The sequence below is a fragment of the Fukomys damarensis genome, unplaced genomic scaffold (genome assembly GCF_012274545.1).
Source record: "Fukomys damarensis isolate Sample0158 unplaced genomic scaffold, DMR_v1.0_HiC HiC_scaffold_16, whole genome shotgun sequence".
Classification (NCBI taxonomy): Eukaryota; Metazoa; Chordata; class Mammalia; order Rodentia; family Bathyergidae; genus Fukomys; species Fukomys damarensis.
In genome coordinates, this window is record NW_022900928.1 from 44,871,599 (window position 1) to 44,889,343 (window position 17,745).

General features: G+C 44.4%; 1 protein-coding gene across 2 annotated transcripts in view; it reads left to right on the plus strand.

Moving 5' to 3' along the window:
* Panx1 (pannexin 1) overlaps nucleotides 1–17,745 on the plus strand; it is a 58,082-nt gene that overhangs the window by 19,568 nt on the left and 20,769 nt on the right. For both annotated transcript variants that reach the window (XM_033764290.1, XM_010633668.2), the window contains exon 2: nucleotides 5,826–5,965. In XM_033764290.1, the coding sequence (XP_033620181.1) occupies nucleotides 5,826–5,965 (140 nt within the window). The remainder of the gene's footprint in view (nucleotides 1–5,825; nucleotides 5,966–17,745) is intronic.

The following is a 17,745-nucleotide window of genomic DNA, read 5'->3' on the forward strand; positions in this document are numbered from 1 at the left end:
TGCTGAACCTTCCCCCTGGGATAACAGTATATAATCGTTTTGCTGAGCCAATAAAGAGCCTTTGATCAGAAACCAGACTTGGGCCGTGTGCTCTAACTTCTTAAAGATTTCCTTCACAGACATTCAAGATCGGATCGGCCTCTGATGACCCACGAATAAGAGGCGGCTCTCACCTCCTATTCCCCGCTGAACAGGGTCCCCCAGAGAGCCGCAGGGCTCCTCAGGCATTCCTGTGCCTCTGTTATCATTAGGACACTGCAGTTGATTTGGGAGGAACCTGAGCTGTCTCCAGTGAGTGCGCCCTGAAGCTAGCTTCATGATTGCTTTGGGAACTCAGTCAGTACGGGAAGAATAAAGTAGTGCCTGACAGAAGTGGTCCTAATGTAGTGTGACTTTTTTCTCACTTAGGCCCCAGCAGTTGGCCCTTGTTACCTGGCAGAGCAGGAGACCCCATCTGCCGAGGTCCTATGAGAAGCTGGCAGCACTGGAGGTCCTGCCCAGGACTCTGGAGGGGAGCAGGTGAAGGGTGTCCCCAGGGAAAACATTGCCAGAGCTCTGCGCTTTAGGCAGCCACTCCTGATGCCTTCCGGCTTCCTTTGGACCAATATTAACCATGATTTGACACCTCTATGTGCTAGGTCCATTAGGCATGACATTTTCCATAGCCACAGTTCTTCAAAACATTTATATCTTTCCAGTTAGGAGACACTGTAGAATATGCAGTAGTTAAGATGTGACTCTTGGAGACAGACTGCCTGGGAATCCTGGTACATAACAGATTGGGTGTAATGCCCTGGAGTATTCACTGAGGTCAAAGTAGAACCTATCTCACAGTGGGTAGCGCTGAATGGATTAACATGTGTGATGCATCATCAGGACAATGCCTGGAACATGAGAAGACTCAACACAGATTAACTACTAAGCACGCCCCTGCTCATTACAACACTTTACAGAAGAATGGGACCCATAATGGTCAAGTAATGTGCCTGAGCCCACACAGCAGAACAGGAGTGCATTCTCATTCCAAAGCCTGTATTCTTGACTACCGCTGTTTTGTTGGCTCTTTTGTTGTTATGTGTGCAAGAAGCAGTGGACTGAGCCACTGAGCTTGTATCTGAGCTTGGAGGCTGCTAATTTGCACTAGGCCTGTAGCTCTGCTGCCATGGGATCGTTTTCCCTGTTCCTTGAATGCCTACCAGGGAGGGTGCCTATTCTGTTAAGTCATAGCCAGGCTCACCCCAGCTTAACACTGCACCCCAGCTAGTCATCAGGACATGGATTATTGCACGGAAGATGCTAAAATACAAGGCATGCTTACCCCTCCACCCGGTGCCCTTCTTTGCTGCTCTCTGAATCAAGGCAGCATTCCAGCTTGTGATCCCATGGTGTCCTTGTTGTCAGCTGGACTCTGCTCCAGGCACAGTATTCTAAACAGACTAACAACTCTAAAGACTCAAGATATTTTCTTGTGCTGTTTTCCCAGGCTAGGTTCCCTCCTTGTATCCCTTTGGAATAAGAACATGGGCCTCAATGGTTCAGCCATTACTCTATCTTTTTAGGTCTGTTATCATTAGTGATTTGCATTCATAGCCTCTTTCATTGGATTGTCAGTGCTTGGAGGACAGAGATCATGCCCTGTTTATCTTTGACCCTTCTGCCTCACACACAATACTCTATATAGTAGGGACCCAGTAAACGTTTTGGAGTTGAGCTCAACACTGTAGAAGTCTGAGTGCCTTTAGGGAGAAAGGCAGTACTTTGTTACCTCATGTGGAAATGGGAAGAATGGATCCCTCAGAAAGGGACTCCTTGGCTGTCACTTGTATGCTGCAGGAATGATGGCCTTGTGATAGTAAATATCCCACTCTGAAGAAAAGCTTGGAAGTCCCTTTTCTGTTTTGAGATTACTTGAAAAAAGAGCATTTGCCACTTCAGTTTGTGCATCTATCACGTGGAATTCATGGTGGTCTATTTAGAACGTCCTTGTATTTGCATAGAATCTCGTGACAAGTTGTCTGCATAATGGTGACAGTTCTTGTAAGTGCTTTTCATTTTGTTGTGGTCACTACTCTGATTCAGTACCAAATTTAGATTCTCAAGGCCTTTTTCTACACAAAAGAATTTTTGTTTCAAGAGCTACAATTCTAGCTTTTAGAAGATATCGCTGAGGGAAGAGATGGTGTGAAAGGATTTAATGAAATAGAATCTAGTTTCAGGATCGGGTCTTTTAAAATCTCTGTTTGAAGTCATTCAAGGCCTGCTTTTGTGATACATTCCCCCCCCCCAGAGTTTTAGAAAATAAAAGTAAGATAAAATTAAATAAGAAGATAAAACTAGTAAGTAAATGAGAAATGTGACAAAAAGATGTGACAAAAGAACCCGATATACTTGTACCGTAGTGCCTGACACATAAAAATAAAAAAGTCTTAGCTACCATTTATTGAGGTCTTACTGGGTATTGGCATCATGGCAATATTTCCATTAACGCTTATAGAAATTTTACAAGGTTTTGTCAGTGAGAAAAGTGAGGTTTAGAGAGGTTAAATAACTTGCCAGGAAGTAAACACTCAATGTTACTTAATATAATAGGATCTTTTTTTAAACAACATTAAAAAAAAGTTATAAAGACTTATCTGAATTTTCCCCCTCCAGGCTAAAGTTGCATTCCCTTGTCTGAGTGGACTTCTATATTGTTTCATGCAAATAAGGACTCTGTGTTGTATAAAAACCCAGTGCACAGTAGTTTTGTTCTAACACTTTATTTGAAGGCATCTGTCATGGTTTCCCCCTTGGCCTCAAACGGTCTGTTCCTTTCACATTTTTCTTACACTGGCCCCCGCATCCAGTAGGTCCAGTTTTTGCAGCATTTGTTTCTCATGTTTGTCTTGGGACCGTGTCCAGTTTCTCCCATACCTTCTTACGATGCAAAACTTAAGACCAAACACATGTCCTCCATGGACATGTGATTGGTCTGGGGTTACTGCAAAGATTTATTTCTTGGCTTTCAAATGTCACATTCCTATTGTGATAGTTTTTTCTAACTGGCTTTCCCTTCCATGGATCCAGCCTCTGCCCACACCAGGTAACCTCCATGTTGGCAGCCTGCCCACCAAGTAGCATTAGGTGCTCTGGGTAAGATCCACAGTGTGACCTGTTACGTGTAGATCGTACTGATTTTGTAGCTTTGGATGCCATTTTTTAATGAACTTGGGCACGGAACTCAGAATTAGGTTGCCAGGAGATCAGTGCTGCTCTTTCCTGGTGCTTCTTGTGTGAGCCAGCCTTGCTTTCTGCAGTATCTGCTCATTCCCACTGTGCCCAGCCACAAGTCTGCTTTTTCTTTCTCTCCTTCTTGCTCCTGCCTGGCTCCTGACTTCCTTAACTTACTTCCATTCCTGGGCTGAAAATGCCTGATACTGGGGCTTGATCTATTTCTTTTCCTGGGTTGTCCCTGACTATTTCCAGGAAACCACCCCTTGAGACCAACCCATTCCTATTCCAACAAAGCCCTAGTCCCAGGGTGTCTTCCAGTGTAGCCATGCCAGAGGGACTGCCCCAGAGAGGAGTGCTGAGAGGCAGGCAGAGAGGATTGTTAGTCTGCTCTGAGGTTTGGTTTCCTCTAGGATAAAAGGAAGATAGGCTTACTCATCCTAATTGGCTGTGAGGCATAACTAAGGTGATGATTGAAAGGGTTGATTCGTAACCAGTGAATATTGGTTGCCCAGAATCTTTTCTTCTGACTCTCTATTCCTGATAAAGAATATAATCTTAGGAGCTGAACATGCTGTCAAATCTCTGTCTAATTTCAATGATATTTTCCTCCCTCCTCTTTTGGGAGGAAGCTTTAATATAAAATATTTAGCTAATTTTATTTTTGTTCTCCAAGAGGTTCTACCCTGGGAAGTGTCCCTGAGATCCCCAGATAGGAGTTGAATGAAACACGGTTTCCTACAGAAAGAATGTTGATAAATGTTGGGTACGTACACTCTGAGGACATTACCTAAAGAGTGTTCTCAGACAGGCAGGCTCTCATGAAATCCTAATGGCACTGATTTTTACGAGTAAGTAGTTAGACAGATATTTTCAAGCAGGCAACTTAGCAAAAAGTAGAACCGTGCATTTGTAATCCAGTGGCTGCTCATCCTCGTGTAAATGGCTGTTCCATTGGTGGATGTCAACATAGGAAGTTTTGACAAAGTTACATGATGCACGAACAGTGTGAGGTTAGCCCTGAGGCTTGTGCTATTCTGACCACTCTGTTTTGTAAAATGGAGGATCCAAAGTTTAATGGGATAGGAGAGTATGAGAGTCAGAGAGGTCATGCAATATCTTACTCATTGTGAACTCTCATTTACAACATGTGTGGTTGACAGAACTCTCCCTATCATGGGGTGGAAAGGGAGAATAGTGAACACATCCCAGTCTTCAAAGCAGTGCAATCTGCTCAGTATTTCACCTAGGAAAATGAGATACTTAATGAGCAACCAGTGGTGACCAGGCATTATACAAGTGCTGTTGCAACTAGAGGTGATTTTTTTTTTTCTTGTCACCACAACAAATCTGTAACGTAGGTGTTAATGTCTTCCCCATTTTGGAAATCCAGGTACTTGTAATGTTTAGCAACTTGCCAACTATGAGTCACTATTGAGTCAGGCTTAAATACAATCATGGTGGAACCCAGGCACTGAGGACTTCCCATGGTGTGTAGGATGTGACAGAGCATGCCCGGGTGGGTCCCAGCAGCTGGTACCTCTGCCTGGGATACACGAGCCCTATAAGTACTCAGTGAAGGACAGGAAGTGGTCTGGGCCAGAGACTGCCAGCAGAGGCTGAGCACCAGCCCCTGTGCCTGCAGACAGCAAGGGAGACACAGCTCTCCCATGGGCCCCAAGATCCTGTTGTCTGATTTCCTGTGGCAGCCATGTGAATCAGAAACAGTGAGACTTCCAGGTTTGGCCTGACCTACGGAACAGCAGTATTTGCAGGGTGATGTAGTGTTCATTTTTGCTACAAAGAATCCCGAGTCCCACAGTTCCTTTCCAGAAGAGGGTAGTCACAGTAAAATCCTGAATGGGACCCAGCTTTCACTGGGACCCAGGTTTCATGGTCCCCACCCTTTGTCAGGAGGCCTCAAGCATTTACCCTTCCAGGGTAAATCATTTCTGCTGCCGTGTTAGGTAACAACATTTCCTTTTCCCTTGGAGGAGATAGAAAGTGACTGATTTGCCACCTGGTGATTGATTATATTTTTATTTCAATCTTCTTTTCCTCAGGCTGTGTGTTTTTTGTTTCTTTGTGCTAAAAGGTCTGATTTCCTGCACCAACTCTCCTCTTTATGGCCCATGCTCCCAAAAGACCCCTAATCTGTCATTCTTTCCCTTACACTGGACCAGTTCTGCCCATGCTTGCCTCATACTTTGGAGCTCTGGTTCTTTTTCTGCTCTTTATGATGATTACACTCTCTCAGTTGTCCACCAGGTAATCCCAAGGCATTGTTACAACCAGTGCTGGACAAAATCCCTCTCTGGCACTCAGTAGTTTTGTTTTTAATTAATTTTATCGGTGCATTTAAGGTATACAATATAATGACATTCATCATTGGAAATTTGCACCTGTACATAATCCATCTTGTTCTTATTTTTCTCCATTCCCCTCCCCTCCTGTTCACTATAACCATGGGTCTGTGTTCTTGGTTCCATCTTCACTGTTTGTTCCTACCTCCTGTCCCGTCGCTTCTTGACTTAGATGGCATTTAAACAGGTGGGCGACATGAAGAGAAGCCCCTGTGTTTTCATCCACTTGGAACCATCTGCTTTGCTTTTCAGGTACCCAGATAAGCTGCTTCTCCCCGAGTTCTTTCTCCTGGCGCCAGGCTGCCTTTGTGGATTCTTATTGCTGGGCTGCTGTGCAGCAGAAGGGCTCCCTGCAGAGCGAGTCTGGAAACCTACCACTGTGGCTGCATAAGGTGAGGGGACACTTTCCAGTCTGTCCTGTTTGCTTGTAAATGAGGAAGCTGTGCCTGGCCATACACAGTCACACCAGTCACACGGGCAGGCAGTGGCCCACCGTAGTCAGAGTTGGGTGTGGCTGTTCCTCAGATTATAAACCCATAGCACTTTCAAGTCAAAAAGAACCTCAGACACTACTTTGGCACCTTCGTGTAGCAAATCTGGAACAGGTGCTCTTTGGATTTTACTCTGTAACGGAAGCACCTTGTGTGTTTCCACCTCTGCTTTTTTTTCTAGCAAAACATTTATTGGAACATTTTAGATATACATAATGATAACAGTCGTCATAGGGAATTTGCACCTGTACATGATACATCTTGCCTCCTCTTTTCCCATTCCCCCCTTCCTCTCAAGCCCCACTCCCGTTCCTGTATGCAAACGCTTTGTTTCCATTGTTTCCTTCTAGTTTTACTTTTTTTCTTCTTCCTTCCTTCCTCCCTCCCCCCAGTTCCTGTTCCCCTTCCCATTTGAACATTTCCTTCTCATTTCCCAACATCTATTACACATTTTCGTCCTCATTTCTACTTTTAGTTTCTCACACCTGAGAAACAATGCAGTATTTAAGGCAGTGTGTCTGGTTTATTCCACTTAAGGGTATGGTCTTAGCCAGGTGTGGTGGCGCACGCCTGTAATCCCAGCACTTGGAAGGCTGAGGCAGGAGGATCAATGTGAGTTGGAGACCAGCCTGGGCTACATAGAGAGTTCCAGGTCAGTCTCAACTACATAGTGAGACCCTGTCTCAAATAACAACAACAACAACAAAAGTATGGTCTCAAGGTCCATCCATTTAGCTTTAAAAGTCTCAAGCCCATCCTTCTTTATGGCAGAGTACTACTCCATTGTATAAAAACCTACATCTTCTTTATCCATGTGTCATTTGATGAGCATTTGGGCTGTTTCCAAGAATTTAGCTAATACAAATTGTGCCACTATAAACTTGGATGTGCATATATCACTGTGGTAAAGTGCTTTTAATTCTTTTAGGAGGATACCAAGAAGGGGAATAGTGACGTCAAACAGAACCTCTAGTTTTAGTTTTTTGAAGAATCTCCATACTGATTTCCACAGTGGTTACACCAGTCCACACTCCTGCTACAGTGGAGAAGGGTTCCTTTTTCCCCCACAGCCCCTCCAGCATTTATTGGTTGATTTCTTGATAATGGCTATTCTTTTTGGAGTGAGATGAAATCTCAGCATTGTTTTAATATGCATCTCCTAAGTGACCAGTGATGTTGAACATTGTTTTATATATTTATTTGCATTTTGTACATCTTCATCTGAGAAGTGTCTGTTCATTTCAGATGCTCATTTGGGGGTTGGGTCTTTAAATTTTGGGGGTGTCTGTCCCATTGATCCTCAGGTTTGTTTTTCGCCAGTGCCATACCTTCGTGTCAGTAACGTGCAGCAGAGCATCTGGCCCACAATAGCCTCTCAATATACCGGAAATGTGTCAATGAGCAGAGCTTCAATCATAGCACAGCTGGGATCTGAGCATAGCTCCCTGGCAAGTATTTTTTTACCACACACAGGGCCCGTTGGAAAAAGCAAGGACCAACATAGAGTTCAGTTGCCTCTAGCCATGTGTTACTAGATATCCAAAAGCTGGACATCCCAGTGAATGCTTTTGTTTTTTAAAAGAACAATTTCAAATTTTTATGACTCAGGAATATTTTCTTCTGTTTGTTTATTGCATTCAGTTTGGCATAGTGATGCCCTATAGTGACTCCTGTCTTGATTTGGGTTGGGCTTTTCTCTTAGATTTTCAACCTTAGGCTTGGGTAGGCCTTCACCAGCTTTGCATGGTTTAGTAACCAGGGCAACACGTCATAAGAATCTGCCCCAGAACAGGCTGCGTTCCAGAAGTTGAACAGCTTTGTTTGTAAATCTCAATCCATTCTGTTATAATTTAAGTCTATGTGTTGTAACGTGGTTGTGGAAATGGAAAACTAACGAGTCACTGGGCTGGGTGCTGATAGAGCCACAGACAAATGTCTAATTGGGATTTTCTGGTGTTAGCTATTGTGAAACTTTTTGAGAAAAAGGAAATGCAGAGATTCTTATCACAATGGTTTCACATGTAAGAAGAGGGGAAGTTTGAGAGATCAGGCCGAAGAGTTGTAGTACTAGCTGGTTATTGCCAGGGAACAGGTCAGCAGCTCCCTGCCCACCATCCCCTGTCCCGGAAGGGGGAATCTAGTGAGAGTGTGCATGGCTGTGCCTTAAGTTACCTGGTTCTAATGAAGGGCTAAGAAGCTCTCTTTTTGGTGGTAGAAGACTAACTTCTTTAGATAGCAGTGTGGCTGAGCATCTGAGCAGAGCTCTCGCTAGATGAATAGGGCTGAACTTTGAAATGGAAAACTGGGACTTCTTACCAAGTTGGAAGCACCGTAGTCCGTACCTCTGTGCTTTATGTTTGGATCTGAAAGGCCATTCTTTGGAAAGAAGAGGTGCTCCAGAATGAAACTAATCCTCACATGGACCAGAGTGCTGGTATGAATTTGTTTAGTACCAGTGGAATGAAGGAAGTCTGGCACTGCCTGTGTCTCTAGTCTGCGTACCTGTTGGAAACCTATCTGAATCCTCTCTGGAGGAAGATGACATCTTATATGATACAGAGCCCCGATATTGATGTGTCTTATGTAGTATATCTTCATCCTTGCGGTATCTGGATTCATTAGAAAGCAAAGGAATTTAGGAGGCATCACTAGGTTTCTGCATGCACACTGGCTAGAGGCATTTGAACTCTATGTTGACCCTTACTTTTTCCAAGATGTCAGCTATGTATGGCTATAGTGCCTTGGCTATAGTTCGTGAAGAATTATCTTGGGCAAACTTGGCGTGATGGCACATACCTATAATCCCAGCACTTGGAAGGCTGAGGCAGGAGGATCATGTGAGTTTGGGGCCAGTGTGAACTACATAGCAAGACCCTGTCTCCAAAAAAACAAAACAAAAAAAAATCTTGGGCCACACAGTATAAAATATATAATATAGTTCATGTATGTAATAATAAAATTGCCTTGTTTTAGTAATTTTATTATAACATTGAAAAGATTTTTGGTTTTATTATGTGTGATGGGCACAGAAGACAGAATCAGCAGCACTGCACTGCGCCTTTCCTAACACCACATTACTTTGTCACCTGCACATAGTTCACACTTGAGCTCTGTGCACTCAGATCATGAAGAATGTCACTAAAACTTACACAGTCATCTTTTGGTGCTGCATTCGTAGCTGTCCAGGACTGCGTGTGAGTTATCAGCTGTAGTTTTAACCTGGCTGGCTTGGAGCTTGGAATACATTCCCTGGTTGTGTATGGTGGTCAGCTCTCACTCAGAAATACTATGAAAAGCAAGGGGAAAATCAGAAATAAAAACAGACCCGTGGAGGTCAAGATCAGACACCCACTTTAAAGAATCATTAATTGTCTTCAAAGAATTACAGAAATAGGGAGAATTTCATAGATACCTAGAAACTGTGAAAAATAATGAAATGTAAAATTTCAGGACAAAGTTCATTTTAGCTGACACTGAGGTTCCTCCATATGCTAGGGTGTGTGCTTGACAGCAGAGAGCCACAGCCGATGGGTACCTTCCTGAAGGAGCTACTGGCAGAACCAACATATCAGAGAATACTTCAAGAAAATAAAGAGAAAGCTAGACAGAAAAGGATGGGTATGGTTATTCTAGAAACCAAGCGATGCGTTTCTCTCAGAGCAGTGAACTCTGTCACATTTTCCACTGGGATCACAGAAGAACCAAACTTTAATAGAACCAAGTTTAATGAAATCCCCAGTGATTCTGCCAGGAGGCACTGTAGTAGTAGACAAGTAGGAGCCAGATGGTGGTGGGCGAAGAGAGAATGGGAGGTGAGGAAACAAAGATGATGAGAGTAGACAGTTTCTTCCCCCCAAATTGCTTCTTTTACAGAAAATCTTTCTTTTGGTAAATGGAGGGATGAGTAGCAAGCTGAAGGAAGGGTGGGATCCAGGAAGGCTTTATGATGTAAGTGTTTTGTGCAGATTCACAAGCTGATGGAATAAGGGGTAGAGAAGAGGCTGGAGATGCAGGGCTCAAGAAGCACAGACACTGCCTGGAGAGGCTTGTCCTACGAGGGAGCAGTGGGGCTTTGACTGACTGGAAGATAGCCGAGGTTACAGAGGCTCTGCCGGAACTAAGTAGGCACATAGGTTAAGAGCTGAGCAGGGTGAAGTTGGTGGTCCCAGCCTTAATCCTCAGTGATGATGTGTAGCAGGGAGTGGAGGCTGGGAGTGAACCGCTGAGGGAGGATTGCTATGGGGGAACAGAACAGAAGGGGAGCAGATATTTCTGAGAAGGCAAAGAACAAAAAGCAACATGTCATGTCTTATTAGGTTACACTAAAAGGTAGTCAAAGGTAAAATCAAATACTTAAACCTGGGGCTAGCAGACTCTCTTGTGGATTGCTGGATAGTCTTTGACACTGCAGGTCACACAGTCACTGTTGTAGCCACTCCACTCGGCTGAGTTAGCCGGCGTACATGTGGGAGGTTATGGCCAGATGTGTCTCAAGAGCAGCAGTGTGGGGACACTCAAGGAGAAGATGCCCATGTGAGCACAAAGACTAAATTGGAGCGGTGCTGCCACAAGCCAAGGGACTCTGGAAGAGGCAAAGAAGCATCTTTCTGGAGGCTTTGCCAATAGTGTACCTTGGTTTTACACTTTGAGCCTCCAGAACCATGAGAGAAAATTTTCTGTTTTAAACCATCTAATTTGTGGGGTTTGGTTGTGACAGCCCTGGAAAATGAACTCCAAGGTTTAGGGGGAAATCAAGATTCATCCTGATTAAAAATAAACCTGTGCCAAGCCGGGCGTGGTGGCGCACGCCTGTAATCCCAGCACTCCGGAGGCTGAGGCAGGAGGATCACTGTGAGTTCAAGACCAGCCTGGGCTACATAGTGAGTTCCAGGTCAGTATCAACTACATAGTGAGACCCTGTCTCAGAAAAGAATCTTCCTTCTTGAGATACGTCCTATAAGTAGTCACACCTTTGTTCTTTTGAGTCTTTTATTTCTCTTAGCATATTGTTTTCAGTGATATATATACTTTAATATAAAGACTTCATTCCTGTCTAAGGCTGAATAATATTCCATTATAAGTTGACACCACTTTCTGTTCATCCATCCGTCTGTCTAGAGACACTTGAGATGTTGCCCTGTGGGTATTGTGAACCTTGCTGAAGGGTCTTCCCTCTGTGAAGATGGTCTTACCCAGGCTCTTTGTTTCACAGAGGTGACCCTGAAGGCCAGAGCAGTAAATGTTTTTTCCAAGGTCCCATATGCATGTGACAGAAGAACGCAAAGCCTCTGTCAGATTTCAGATGTTTTTCACATGTGAAAAGGTACAGGTTTAACTTATGTAGCTTCAGAAGTCTGGACTTAGCTGTGCCTGAAAGTCATAACTGTTGAGCCCATAGCGGGTCTTTCTAGAGACAGAGAGGCCAGGAGGGGAGCCCACTATTAACCGAGAGGCTCAGTTCCTAGTGATCGCTACTTAAGTGTTCTTGACACCAGGTAGACCCTCACCCCTTGCTGTCATCCTTCCAGTCACCCCCACACACACCAGTGATGTAAGGACCGCACCAGGCCCCCTCTCACAGGCCCACAGCACCTCCCAGTACAACCACCCTGAGGATTAAGCCTTTGCATGTAAACTTGTCCACCCCACACACAGCTCTGCCCTCCCTGCTCCACCGCAGTACTGAGGACTGAATCCGGAGCCTTCACCCTGAACTACATCCCAGGACCTGTCCCCCTTGTTATTTGTGTTGAGACAGGGTTTGCTGAGTTGCTCAGGCTGAGCTCGAACGTGCAGGCCTGCAGCTTCTCAGAGTGCTGGGATTATCTACGAGTGCTACCGTGTTCGACGAGTTCTACTTTCTTGAATGGCTTCAAGTCCTTCCACTTCTTCCATCCTTTATGTTGTCTCTTTCCCTGGACTCCTACAGAGTCTTCAAATAGCTCTGCTCGCCTGTTCCCAGTCTCCTTTTCTTCTGCCCATTTCTACATAATCACAAGCAGTCTTCTTATCACAACCTCATGTTACTTCCTAGCTAAAACTCTACAGTATTCCTATGAAATTTGTATAGTACTTTAAAAAAAATATTCTGGCTAATAAGACCCCTACTGTGGTATCTGTGGGCCCTCTCAGGCATACCTTCCCTCTGCTTGAGAGCCTTCCCTGGCCCCTTCCCTTCATCTTGCAAATGCTTAATGCATTATTCCTCCGTCTCAGCTAAAATGTCACTTCCACCTAGAAACTTCCTCTCAGCCTCAGGGGTGAGGGTTGTTTCTGAGTCACAGCACCTCAAGGGCCCATCAGGTGGATAGGAAACTTCTTTAGGAATAAGGCAGCAGGATGTTGTTTGAGCAGGAGGCCAGGGTCCTGCTAAGGGACATTAGGTCTGAAGGATGAGTGTTAGCCAGGCAGTGTGTCTGCTGTGCCCACTCTGATCTGCTGTATTGCCAGGTTGTATAGTCCTAGATCTTGTGCTACTGTAATTATGCAGTTTAATTTTTTTTTCTTTCATGGCACCACAGATCAACCCAAAGGCCTTTACACTGAGCTACACGCCCAGCCCTTTTTTTATTCTTTAATTTTGAGATAGGAACTCACTAAGTTCCTAAGTTACCTGGGCTGGATTTGAACTTGGAATCCCTCTGCCTCAACTTCCCAGAGTGTTGGGATTACAGGCGTGCACCACCGCACCTACCCTGCATAGATTATTCCCAGATCTAACTTCCATGCATGTGGAGACTGTGCCCATGTCTTGTTCATCACATAATTCTGGAACAAGGCATGGCCTCAAATGGGCGCTCAGAACAAGTAAGTAGGAGGGAGGAGAGAAATGAGGTGACAGAACCAGGCTTTGATCTCCAGGGGCATTCTGAATAATGATGAGGGATTAGGGTTTATATAAACAATTCTGGATTCAACTGTGATTAAAACCAGGAGACTCAAATTCTCCCAAAGACATTACCCAGCGTAATGCTTCAGTGTCATTGCAGACAGTTCACACACTGGTATAATCAGGATTGTCATTACTCCTCATCTACTTCTTCCATATCTCCTTTTCTCTTCCTCCTCCATTTTTCTGCCCCTGCGCCACACTGATGGCCTCCCATAGATCTAGCCAGGTCTTTCTTTGCTGGAGATGTGGGTTCATTCAGAGTGACCAGCAGGTGGCGCTCCAGGACTGCTTGGCCATTATCTCACTTGGTTCAAATCCAGAATGTAGGCAACTGCTTTGTTTCGAAGATTTCTCTCTGGAATAGAAAACTGGAAAACAAAACTAGTAAGAACAACAAAAATAATGACAAGGGAGAAAATCTTTACTTCTCATAAGTAGATTCACAGAAATTGGAGGTGTTTCCCTGAGCCTGCCAAATCTGAGGGTTTTATACTTTAGCATTGCCTGAGGAGCCTTGTGAAAATACAGGATCCTGGGCTTCATCCAGATCATTAGGTTGGAACTTCTCATATGTCAAGGCCAAGAATATGGCTTTTGTCAGCTTCCCAGGAGATTTTTTGCCTGAGGAGCCTTGTGAAAATACAGGATCCTGGGCTTCATCCAGATCATTAGGTTGGAACTTCTCATATGTCAAGGCCAAGAATATGGCTTTTGTCAGCTTCCCAGGAGATTCTGATGCTTGGAGTCTACTGTGGGCACCACTGATAGATGCCTGTATTTTCAAACTGCACTCAGAGCACCTGGGCATCTTGTGGACGTATTGACTCCATTTCACTGGGCCTGAAGGAGTCCCACAGTTCTGCGATACAGTAAGTCTTTGATTTACAAGCAGGTATTGTTGCAGGAGAATGTTCCTAAGTTGGGTTTGTTCATAAGTCCAACAAAGTGAGTCTTACACACCTCTGATACAAATATACAGTGTTTGTTGCTTTGTGCTTCCTAGCAGTCCGCTCCACGTCACCACTGCTTTTCCTCTTGCTTCCAGACATCCTGGGCTCTGATTGAGCGCTGTACTACTGTACGTGATCGCACTGCGGAGTAAGAGCACAGCAGCACAACTGTGGCAGTGTCTGGCAGACACGTGAGCTGCTTCTGTGATTTATTTGTCTATGGATGTTTGTAAGGCAGGGTGCGTTCGTATCTGTGAAAGTTCATAACTGGAATGTTCCTAAGTCAGGAATTTACCATACTTACAAGCTCCCAGATCAAAAATGAAGTTGCTACTCTGTGGACTACTCTTTGAGAAGCAAGAATCCACAGCCAGGAATGACAAAACTGAAACACAGGCTCAGACCAAATCTAGCCCGTTTCCGTAAAGTTTTGTTGGAAGACAACTTTGCCCGTTTATTTACACATTCTCTGTTACTGCTTTCACACTGTAATGGCAGATTTGAATAGCTGCAGCAGGAACTGTAGTTTACAAAGCCTCTAATATTTATCCTCTGCGATGATCACAAACTCCACTGAGAGGGAACTACCTGCCTTAAACTCTGTCTTCATGCAGACCTGAGGGAAGGCAATTCCTTGTTTCCTTGTATCTTGGTTTTAATTCTCTTGGCAGGAGTCCTTTTCTTCCTATTTATACCGATTCTCTGCTCGCTGTTTTTTCTTAAAGTTGCTCTCTATGTGTCACCCCCCACAGTGTTACTTAGCAACCAGCACAAAGCACCATACCTTAGATGTCTTCCTCTCAGGGCAGAATAGAAGATATACTGTCTTTGTTATTTGCCTTCTGAAAGTGCCTGGGGAATACATTACCTCTTTGGGGTGACTTCATTCTTCTCACTTCCCATATCTAGCATTATCTTTGAGTGGGTTATTTGAACAGTGTAGAGCCAGAAGAGATATCCTTTCATGCCTCTTAATTTCACTTTCCCAACCTGATGTTCCCAGATTACCTACTTCCTACTTTTTGACTATTCTTTTCCAAGTTTCTTACTTACTTTGAAGTTGCAGGGACAAAATACCCAACACCTACAATTTAAAGGAGGAGAGGTTTATTTTGGCTCATGGTTTCAGAGGATTCAGTCCATGCATTCTTCAGGGCAGAAACAGCATGGCAGAGGGGTATAGCAGAGGAAAGCTGCTCAACTCATGACAGTCAGGAAGCAGAGACAAGGAAAGAGCCAGAGAGAAGAGACATAGCTCCAAAGGCACACCTCCTCTGGGGTCCCGCCTCCTGGTGGTACATTTTGCTGTGAACTTGTCAGTGGATCCGTTTACCGATGAGTGTAGCACCCCAGTCACCTCTCAACACGAGACATTTGGGGGACATTTTAGATCTACATTATAACAACATCTCTTCTAAGATTCACTTTCTGTCTGACCCCTAAGTGTTGTCCTTGGACCATCTCAGCTGTGCTGTTGGCTTCAGCCACTTGTATAGTATCAAATCCTGCGTCATAAGGCAAGCCACACTCTGCTGTTTCTGGTTATCTACTACACATCTCCGCCTGAATATTCTTGAGCACAGGTATCTCATGTTCAATATTTCTTTCTCAGATCTGCCTCCTCCCTCCCTCCCCTCTATTCTGAATATGATCCTTCTCATGTGTTCGTAACTGTTCTGTCACCACACTCACCCTTGCGTCAGCTAGAAGTTCAGCATTACTGTCATGAGGGAACTGTGGCAATGACATAGGGCAGGCATGTTTCCATTCACAGTGTCAGAAGTTACTGAGCGAGAGTAGATTCACAAGCTACACCCATTGCATTAGCCTGGGTAATCAATGAGTTAGCAGTCACAGATTCTTTTATTCTAATATAATATCTATAGTACTCAGGTCACCGATCACAAGTATTTGTTGTTGAATTATTTGTTGGACTGCTGTGTCTGATAAGCTTAGCAGCCTATTTTTTTCTGATACATCATATGTCTGTATGTCCTTGATTTAACTTGATACATTTATAGATGGCAACTTTTTATAATAAGATTAATTTATTATATTATGTCTTGTGATTATGCAGTTGGGTCGTTCTTTGTTTGCACACAAGTCACCATGTCATTCTGCCTCAGGAGTCACACTCAAAATGGAGCAAGCCACTCTTGTGTAAAATGGGGCTACACAAGGCAGAGCACAGCCTAAAATCTACTGCTACTCACAGCAAGGTCCAGCCTGCTTCTACACAGTCACCGTCCCGTCTCCCCCTTTCCCATCTGAAATGTGTCCTCTCTAGAGCTCTCCAATCTGTCCCCCTTCTTCTCTGCTACTGCTGCTCTATTCCTCCCTGCCATCGCTCCTGGCCTTTCTGCCACACTGACCTCCTGCCTTGCTTCGGCCCCCGTGTTTCCTCTCTATTGATGGAGTGGTCGTCTTCCACCAGTGGCCTCCTAATGTGTAGTGTGGGGATTTGGGCCCTTCGTAATTGAGTCCGAGTTTCCCAAAGCTGTTGTAACAAATTGCCATAAATGGTGCCAGGTGACCACAGCAGGAATTTATTCTTTCGTTGTTCTGGAGGCCAGAAGTCCCAAATGAAGGTGTTCACAGACTGGTGCCTTCTACAGGGATGAGTACGTTCCATGTCTCTCTCCTGGTTTCTGGTGGTTGCTGGCAAGCCCAGGTGCTCCTGGATTATAAACTTGCCTCTCCAGTCTCCTTTTCTTCGCATGACTTCTCCCCTGTGTCTCTGTCTTTGCATAGCCTAACAAGGATATAGTCACTGATTACGGCCAGTCCTAATTTACATGACCTCATCTTAATGATAGCATTTTCTGGAGTTCCAGGTGGACATGAATTTGTAGAGGATACTGTTCAGTCCAATGCCCCCTTCCAGCCATGGTTCTTTCTCCTTCCTCCCTCATGGGCTTCTTCACTCACTCAGATACCACACATTGGTGAGAATTCACAGATAGAAAAGGACAAAAAGACTTTGAAGTGGAGGAAGGTGGTTTCCCATGAGGCCATGGAGAAGATGAAATTAGATCTGAGTTTCAAAATGGTAAGATTTGGTTTGGTTTGGTTTTGATAGTACTGAAAATTAAACACAACCTTTTCCCTGAGCTACATCTCCACCTTTTAATTTTTTTTTTTTTTCTTTTTCTTTTTTGGTACTGGAGATTGAACTCAGGTCCTTGTGCTTGGGAAGCAGGCGGTGGAACCACTGAGCTAAATCCCCAGCCCATTGTGTTTTTTGTTTGTTTGTTTTGGTACTGGGGATCGAACTCGGGTCCTTGTGCTTGTGAGGTAGGCAGTGGAACCACTGAGCTAAATCCCCGGCTCTACCTTTTTATTTTTTAATTTTGAGACAAGGTCTCTTAGACCCTGAGGCTGAGTTTGGACTTGTGACTCCTGCCTCACCCTCCCAGAATGCTAGGATTACAGCACAACCTTGTGTGACTTTGTTTTGTTTGTTTTTATTTTTATTACCTTCTTGCACTTTGGGACACAGTTCAGATGTTACTTCTTGCTTACAGCCTTTGTGAATCTCCTCTTCGGTGAGTGATTCTATTTTCTCTGTGCTCAACACTTTCATATTCTATGGCCATTACATCCATATTTTGATTAATTATTAGGCCTCTGTGATCCTGGTGAGGGTTATGTACTTAGTTTGTGGGGGCCATGCGTTCAACCTGCTGCCTGTTACTAAGCATGTGCCCAAGAATAAACTTACCCACCTGCTGGGGCCAGGAATCTAGCTCAGCAGCACAGCACCTGCCAGCAAGGAAGCCCTGAGTTCAATTCCCAGTACCAAAATAAATAAAAATAATTTACCCACCTGCATTTAATTC